Source organism: Salvia splendens, chromosome 9 (assembly GCF_004379255.2).
Source record: "Salvia splendens isolate huo1 chromosome 9, SspV2, whole genome shotgun sequence".
In the NCBI taxonomy this organism is placed as follows: Eukaryota; Viridiplantae; Streptophyta; class Magnoliopsida; order Lamiales; family Lamiaceae; genus Salvia; species Salvia splendens.
Window position 1 is genome coordinate 12,936,171 of NC_056040.1, and position 9,188 is coordinate 12,945,358.

At 35.9% G+C, this 9,188-nt stretch overlaps 1 protein-coding gene across 2 annotated transcripts; it reads left to right on the top strand.

Moving 5' to 3' along the window:
- The first annotated feature begins 1,798 nt into the window (after positions 1-1,798).
- LOC121749735 (putative 3,4-dihydroxy-2-butanone kinase) lies at positions 1,799-8,947 on the top strand. Of its 2 annotated transcripts, none has more exons than XM_042144349.1 (21): positions 1,799-1,836; positions 1,932-2,006; positions 2,525-2,598; positions 2,680-2,743; positions 3,487-3,599; positions 3,699-3,746; positions 3,947-4,018; positions 4,104-4,193; positions 4,674-4,847; positions 5,201-5,284; positions 5,420-5,475; positions 5,587-5,717; positions 5,796-5,888; positions 6,001-6,065; positions 6,527-6,670; positions 6,747-6,790; positions 7,576-7,659; positions 7,763-7,836; positions 7,918-8,030; positions 8,113-8,208; positions 8,624-8,947. In XM_042144349.1, the coding sequence occupies exons 2-21, from the start codon at positions 1,967-1,969 to the stop codon at positions 8,753-8,755; spliced, it is 1,791 nt and encodes a 596-aa protein (XP_042000283.1). In that variant the 5' UTR covers positions 1,799-1,836; positions 1,932-1,966; the 3' UTR covers positions 8,756-8,947. The 2 variants fall into 2 exon arrangements, with proteins under 2 accessions (XP_042000283.1, XP_042000284.1); XM_042144350.1 differs by having other exon boundaries at positions 1,950-2,006.
- The last annotated feature ends 241 nt before the right edge of the window (positions 8,948-9,188 follow it).

The window sequence follows — 9,188 nt, forward strand, 5'->3', positions numbered from 1 at the left end:
ACTAATCGGGCTGTAATTTTATCGGGCTGGAAATTTTCAGCCCTAACCCTATAAATTTGGCGGGCTATTCGGGCCAGGCCACGGGTTGCAGGCTAAATTGACATCCTTAGCATATACTACCATTGAGGGGTTTTTGGTTAATTGTGTTGGAAAATACGGGATGTGAACCTTATGAAAATAAATGCAACCGAAATCATGTTAGTGCAATATATGAGGCTACTTTTTTTGTTTGGATGATATAGTATACAAGACATAAAATGACAAAATTACCCTTATAAAGTAATTATTTTTTATTATATTACTATTATTCTTAAAAATGAAATTATTAATTTAGAAGAACCTTAAAATTCTTTGGTGTGAAGAATCTTCATTAGCGGCAACTAGTCTTGACAAATTTTGTTGCCTCTTGAAGCCTTTTTTTTTCCTCACTTTGCACGCAATCAAAATGGTCAAAATTTGGCGGACTTGGTGGCCGCGAGTTGGTGATATAAAGTTGGACTTAGTTGGGGAAGGAGATAGTTATTACTTACTCCTTTCGTCCCACTCAAGATGGCCACATTCTTGAGTGACACGAAATTTTAGGAAGTGTTATTAGGTGAAATAAAGTAGAAGGAAAAAATGTAATTGAATATTTTAATGAGGAGAGAAAAGTTTATTTTTTAAATTGAAAAGTGGTCATCTTGATTAGGACAAATAAAAAAGAAAAAGTGGATATCTTGAATGTGAGGATTGTAAGAGTATATTAAATAGACTATACCGTGAAATTGGTTTATTTGCTTATCCATCAATTAAGGATAGAATTTTTGGGCTTGAGCGGGCCTTGGGGCAGTTTTATGGGCCTGAGGTTATAACTTTATAGGTAACTAGGAGTAGAAGAAAATAAAGGATAACTACTTATATAGTATTGTCACATTATTATTAACTAACTAAACGAGTCCGTGAATTTTATAAGTACGAGAGTTGGATACAATCACACACTAAGATGACTGAATGACGTTTTCTAAAACTCTTTGACTCCCGAATTTTGAGTATCCTACTTTCAGGGTTAAACAAGCAATCGATATTTCAAGATCAAATCACAGACACTACTTTATAACGAATATTAGTAATAAAGTCACCTTCCACTTTAAGCTACTATTAATTCCGGGTTTTTGGTAATTCAAGTATACAAACTTCATCAAACTGGCTGAAGACAGATTTAATGAATGGTTAGCCATCTCAAGAAATTGGAATTACAACTCTTTAATAACTACTGAAATAACTGAGAAGAAAAATGTAATTTCATTATAACCTTTTCCTTTTTTGCCCATGTATAGATAATAAGATTTTAAAAAGTATAAAGTGTTTGCCGTTTTAAGAATAGGAAAGAGACTGAAAGTTAGTTTAATAAATTCATATCCTCTAACAAACACACAAAATAGGAACCGGAGTTATAAAATGTGTGTGTGACATATTGAATAAATATGATAAACGATTACATAATTTAGTAGAAGATAAATTTATAAATTTAATCATATTAAGCATAAATTGTTTAATCTAAAGAGAATTTTAATTCCTCAAAGTGCAAAAAGTATATTGAAGTTGGAATTACAAACTGAAAATTAAACTGTAAATCATACAGTATTTTTTTATAATCAAGCCAATATAATTAACATATTTATATCAACTAAAAGATGAATGGGAGAAAAAAAATTATTGAAAAAAATAATCCATAGAAGTCGCACTCATTGGTTCACGTTTCTTAGGTGGATGGCGTAACTATAAATAAATAAATTTATTTAATTTCTTGTTCGGACAAGCAAAATGCATTAACATCAACAACTATTCAACAGTCAGGTGACTTTCTATAGAAGCCATTTTTTCTTCAAATTTTCTAAACCCTCATCGCTTCTCTCTCTAAAATCTTTGGGGTTTTCCTAATTCTACATTAGGGATTTCTAATTGGGCAGGCCGCTAGCATTTACCGATGGATTTTCGCAGCAAGAAACTCATTAATGACCCAAACGGTTACGATTATTCCACACTCGTTACTCTTGATTTTTTGTTTTTGCGATTTTTTTTGTGAAAGTTTTCGTACTCATGTTGGTTCTGCATTTTCGTTTTCGCCACTTTTTGGGTGAAATTCTTCTTTGGAAGAGGCCAATTTATGGAAGTGTGCGGATTGATGCATGCATTTGCTCTTTAATTTTATCTAGACTTTGACTTTTTCTGGTTTCGGTTGGGAGAGGCCAATTTCGGATTACGCTCTATTTCTTATTGGTCTTGTAGATGTGAATTATAACCGGCCAATTCCACTGCCTGTACTGATGCAAATTTGTGTAGAAATTACACTTAATGAAGTTCACTGAGTGCAGCGCCTGCTTGATTATTTTAGTGTAGTGGAACTCTGTCTTTTTCTTCAGATACTTGGTGATTGGATATATGTTATTGTAACTTTTCAGCTTTGTTAGAGATGATTTAAAAATCTTCTATTTCCATGTTAGATTAGCGCATTTCATTTTTATTTATGTACCTCTTGCTGCAGATGTTGTGACAGAGTTCATTGAGGGTCTGGTTGAAACCTATCCTGGGTTGCAGTATTTGGATGGTTTCCCTGATGTAAGTAGCTAAAAAACCAAATATCTTATCCTGCATCAAAGTCGTGCATTGTCCCCAACTGATAGACATCTTTTAATGTAGGTCAAAGTTGTATTACGTGCTGATGTTTCTGCTGCCACTTATGACAAAGTAGCCGTAATATCAGGTCCAGACATCGATAGCTGCTTTTCTTTGTTATCATTTGTTGTTGTTAGACATATGCATAGTCATTTGCAGATGAGAAATTCCAGTTTGACCACTATGGAAAAGAATACGACCATAAGAGGATCTATAACTTTACATGGTGGTGTTGCATGATGACTGTATCTCATTCTTTATTATTTTATTATATGATAGTATGATATCTTATTGTAACTGTCATCTGAAGATCAGTGTAAACTTGAGTATTTCCCAGATGCCAGTAAAAAAGACTTGGCTATTGCTACTGAATTGAATTTTTGTTATTTCTTTTGACTCAGTTTTGGAAAACCAATTAATGTTGTTGCCCTTGGAGACCTATACCTTTTAATCAATCAAATCAGATGATATTTACCATAAAAGAAGTAAATGGTTTTGATAAGAAAATGCTATGGTAATATGAAGATATAAGAACATCTTCATTTGGTTCCACTTGCTCTTGTTTTCCTGCTACAGCAGAAAATCACATTTTGCTGTCACTTTACTTGGTCTGTTGAATTTTGATTGACCGAGAAGGAAATAATAAGATTGATGCAAATAGATAATTCAATGTGGGAAGTGGCATAACTCTGTGCTAGTTAGACGTCAAATGTATTCTATTGATGGCAGTATTAAGGAACACGTAGCTGACTAACTGTTAAGAGCTCAAAATTTTGATTAGAAGCTCTCTAAGCACACTGATGAACCTGGTGAAAGTTACTTAACATACAGGAGGTGGAAGTGGTCATGAGCCTGCTCATGCTGGATTTGTTGGAGAGGGGATGCTTACTGCAGCAATCTGTGGGGATGTTTTTGCCTCCCCTCCTGTTGACTCCATTCTTGCAGTAAGTTTTGATTTGCTTATAGATGACATCGTTACTTGATTTGTAGTCTATTTCGATTTGATATTTTTTTACATGATCATGAAAAATCTTTTGCATTAGGGCATCAGAGCTGTAACTGGACCTTCAGGGTGCCTCCTGATTGTCAAGGTATCTGTTACTGAAGTTCCCATGTTTCTTGTCAACTTTAAGACAACCTTTTGGTTTAACATATATTCATTTTATTCCGTGTCGTTGCCTCGCTTGTGCAAAAAAATATTGAGCCTTTTAGGGGATATGTTATGGTATTGTTTTTTATGTGTATGTCTTGTTCAGTTTTAATAATAATATCTTGTTATGTTTCTTTTCAGAATTACACCGGTGATCGCCTAAATTTTGGATTGGCAGCTGAGCAGGCTAAGTCTGAAGGTTATAAAGTGGAGGTAGGTCCCTCAATATATGAGGCAGCTTATTATGCTTAAAATTTGATGTTTGGCTGATATGGGCATACAAGGCTTGTGTTAACAGATGGTAATTGTTGGTGATGACTGTGCTCTACCACCTCCGAGAGGCATAGCTGGGAGAAGAGGTTTAGCTGGAACCATTCTTGTTCATAAGGTTGTTTATATATCTTCTTGATCCACCATTGTGATCTTTGTTATCTTTCTTATCTTCATGCTAGCCAATTTTAGTCTGCTTATTTATTTTCCATATTAGTTTTTGCTATTGTTGAAAAGAAGCCTTCCATGCTGATGATAACAGAGTTTTCTACATGAAAATTATTCACTTATTAAATATTGCAATCATGTCAGACATTAATCAAATTATATCCTAAAATATCAATATTCTACACTAGTTAGTTGTCATACATCACCCGGTCTCTCTGTATAATACTTTTGAGAAGCATCAATTCTATATGTACTTTTGTTTCTGATCAAATTATATCCTAAAATATCAATATTCAAAGTTTCAGGGCTGCATTCCTACACTAGTTAGTTGTCATACATCACCCAGTCTCTCTGTATAATACTTTTGAGAAGCATCAATTCTATATGTACCTTTGTTTCTGATTTTGCAAACTCAAATTGTAAATCATAGATTGCTGGAGCAGCAGCAGTGTCTGGCCTCTCTTTAGAGGAAGTTGCTGCTGAAGCAAAACGAGCATCAGATATGGTTGGGACTATGGGTGTTGCATTGTCAGTCTGCACATTACCTGGTCAAGTGACTCCAGATCGTTTGGGCCCTGGAAAGATGGAGCTTGGCCTTGGAATTGTAAGAAGTTACTTTGAATATATTAATATTAATTGGAATAACAATTAGTTTTGGTTAGGAATGTTTCAAATTTTCAGCATTTGAATATGGTGACAGTGACTGTGCTTTACGATATCTTAATCAGATGCATTTAACCTTGATCATTGAGTTGAAAAATTGTTATGTTCTTACTAAGACTTGACCTGTTGACACTGTTTTCTGATCTTTTATTCTATACAAGGAATTGTGTATGTTGAATGTAAAGGTAAGTTTTTACTAAAATCAGCAGTCAGGATAGAAGGATTTGACAAAGTTACTGCATATTGTATGCCGCATGTATGGAAAGTGATCGATACTCACTGCTTGCCTTGTAGCATGGAGAACCAGGTGCTGCTGTGGCTGACCTCCAACCTGTTGACGTTGTGGTCTCTCATGTCCTAAAGCAAATATTGTCAACGGTATGAAAGTAATTATTAGCATCTATCTTGTTTAATCTAGTCAGTCTCAATAATAAATCCCTTTGAAGACTTACATGTGTCGGATGTCATCTCCTGATCCTAGTGCACAACATGTCTAATTCCTGGTTTATGTAGGAAACAAATTACGTTCCTATTACACGTGGTAGTAGAGTTGTGGTGATGATCAATGGGTAAGCCTGGAGCCTAATGTCTTTATATTATGACACATGCTGTCCATGTTCCTAATCATTTTATTTTTAATCCTTTTGCCCCTAATAAACTTTCACAATGGTTGAGTGCAGATTAGGGGCCACTCCTCTTATGGAACTGATGATCGCTGCTGGAAAGGTTATTCCTGGACTGCAGCTGGAACACGGACTGGCTGTTGAGAGAGTATACACTGGTTCATTTATGACCTCTCTTGACATGGCAGGTGAGTTCATACTGGCCAGAATGTATGCTTATGAGAATGATAAATTTATATTATCATTTTTTTTATTTTCTGTTGCAGGATTTTCAATCACTGTGATGAAGGCAGACCAAGCAATTTTGAACCGGTTGGATGCCCCAACTAGGGCTCCAAATTGGCCTGTTGCTGTTGATGGTGAGTCTCACTCTATTACATTCATATGCTGCCTACTGGTTTTGAGATATTTATTAGTGAATTGGGATCAACTTGTAACTGAAATAGATATGCAATTTTATAATTCTCTCAGGTAACCGCCCGCCCGCAAAAATCCCTGTTCCTGTTCCACCATCTCGTTCTAAAAAGAATGATGAGGTATGCTTCAGCCATATATTTTAAGGGAGTTTCAGTCTCTTATTAGAGTGCACACCCAAATACAGCGTTTCTTGGTTAATTAAGTAATATATAAACTGTACTTTCTTAATATAGGACACCGTGATAGTTCATTTTTGTTTCCTCTCTTCTTGGCCAAAAATCTTTATACACAAACAAATTCCAATTTTTATAATGGCAGCTTTAGAAAAAATATCGTATAACTTGGCCAACAGAAACTAATTTTGAGAACCTGCCATAGACAAGATATCGGTCAATATGAAATCTGAAATTCAAAGAACCCCGCCCCTTTATTGATCTCTTTGTGATCCACGGATGACTGCTTTTCTTTGTAAATAAAACAATAGCTAGTTGTATCCTAGATTCACTCTGATGCAGTACAATTTTCACTAACACATCTTTATGAGCCTCACTGCATCTTGTTGGCTGCTTTTTCTGGTTAGGTATCGAGTCGCCCTGAAGAACTAAGTCCTTTGGGGCATATTCTTGAAGTGGCTATTGAAGCAGCCGCAACTTCAATTATCAATCTCAGGGACAATTTAAATGACTGGGACAGCAAAGTTGGTGATGGTGACTGTGGATCAACTGTAAGTGTATATTATAGTCTTCTAAAAATATGTGAATCTGGATGATCAAATGATTCTAATTCATTAGATTTTTTAGATGTCCAGAGGCGCTTCAGCCATTCTTGAAGACATGAAAAAGTGGTGAGCCTCCTTTTCTCAATCTCTCTTCCTTCTCCTTATGCCAGTGGCATTTTTGGTGTGCTAAATGGTGATTAACATACTGCAATGCAGTGGTCCAGTGTTTTTTTCGTTACAGTATAATAATTGAATGGTTGAAGTTACGCCTTTTCTTTTTCATTGTGTTTGTTGATATCTATATAATGAAGCCTCGTCGTGGGAATAAACAAATCTGAAATGGCTGTGCAGTAAAGTATTCATGTTTTCGCTTCTGCCTGCTTCTGTCATGATCAAGGTTGAAAGCAGATCCATCGCCAAAGTTCAGTGACAGGGCTTTTGTATCCATTTACCTTTGGTAACCACTGTGGAGATGGAGAGATTCATAAATTGATCAGCCTTTGTGGGCTTAACTGCGTGCCCTCTTTCTGTTGGATTTTAGATGTTTGTAGTAATTTAAGAGGGGCTTACTTTGGCTGAGAATGAGGATCATCAATTGGAGAATCTCTCCCTGCCTTGGTCTGAATTTGCAAATCAAATACATGACTAATAATTGCTACATACGAATTTGTCCTAATTATCTCTACATCTGTTTAAACCTCTTATACTGGTCCTTCAAAATTTAAATGCTGTGTCAATGTTGTGTTGCCTCGTGCTTTTATATTCCTCTGACTTTGCATGGTGTCTTTTCTAATTCCAGAGTGGCTTTATTTGTATTGATTGTTTTCTTATAATTGGGTTCGATTGAAGTAGCCGTATCACTACCTTGTTCTGCTTCTTACTCTGCATTTCTTCTGAAATCTACTTTTCAGTTATCCTCTGAATGATCCTGCTGAGACTGTCGCTGAAATAGGATCTTCTATAAGAAAAGTCATGGGAGGAACAAGCGGCATCATGTATCTTCCTTTCATATAGTCATTTCTGACACTGTATTTTGGTTATGGATGTTTATTAGTAATGGCTGAAGGCTTTTGCATTGTTTCCTTTTCACAATAATAGATACGATATATTCTTTAAGGCGGCTTATGCACAGCTGAAGGCAAATAGTCATGCTGGCATCACAGCACTACAATGTGAGATGATTGAATGACATATATCTTTTATATTTGACTTGTGCACCTGACACTATGATAACTCAGAGCTTCTTGATATAGGGGCTGCTGCTCTTGAAGCTGCTATTGCTGCAGTTAGTAAATACGGTGGTGCCAATGCAGGTTACCGGACCTTACTGGATGCTCTCATTCCAGCATCATCCGTCCTTAAAGAGGTCAGAAGCTGCCCACTTTCTCCATTAAATTTTAATTTTGGTCCAAAATATTTTAGCTAAATATAAAAGGCTTTATGGACAGAAATTGGCTTCTGGAGAAGATCCTGTTGAGGCATTTGTTCTTTCTGCTGAAGCAGCTGTTGCCGGTGCTGAATCAACTAAAAACATGCAAGCACAGGTGATTGTTAATCATGAACTTTCTTTTCTTTACGTATCGTAAACTGTGGTGATTTGCAAGAAGTTTGAAATAATATCTGCTGGTCATAAATCATAAGCTAAATATCGAATATAATCCTGACTATCATCATTTTTCAATTCTATTTTGAACTATTGACTTGGACAAGTTAATACCTAAACTAAAGGAAACTATGCAAATTTATCCGTGAAGAGTAGCAGGACTGTAGGAAATTTAACATGGATTAAAAAAATTACCTGAAATTCTCGAACATGAGTTTTTGCAATGGTTTGAGTATAAATTGGTCAAAGTCGATAATTTAGGATAGAACTATTTAGCCTAAACCATATGTGGAATATGTAAAATAAAAACCTTTTCAAGTTGTGCAGCAGTGACTAACGAGCAAAAGGGTTTGCAGGCAGGGCGGTCTTCATATGTGTCTGCTGATATTCTAGCATCAGTTGTAGACCCGGGGGCGATGGCTGCAGCGAGTTGGTACAAAGCAGCCGCGTTAGCTGTAATGAACAAGTGCAAGGGGGTTGATGAGTAAGGTTAAGAGGCATTGATATCCTTGCGGCATCCTTTTTTTTGTTCTCGAGGAGGGGAATTTTTGTTGAGGATCAGCTTTCCGCTTATGCTGCTGGTGTTGATGCATAAAGCTGTGAGAGCCTTATATTCCATCATGTATTGTTGTCACCTATGTCTTCTACTATCATATTCATCACTCAACTTCAACTATCCATTCAATCTCTTTTACTACTTGAGACCATTCAACAAATTTTTGCATTATCATGATTGATGAAATAGGTATAGTTTTTTTAGCATAATTTTACAAACTACACCTTTCCAAATAGATTGAATATGGCGGGCCTCGTTTTTTACTTTTGACCCATTGGGCCAAGCCCAAACCTGCTACTCTCGGCTTTAGAATATAGGAGTATGAGTTAAGAAAATCGTTCGGTTGATTATATTGTACTTTCCAT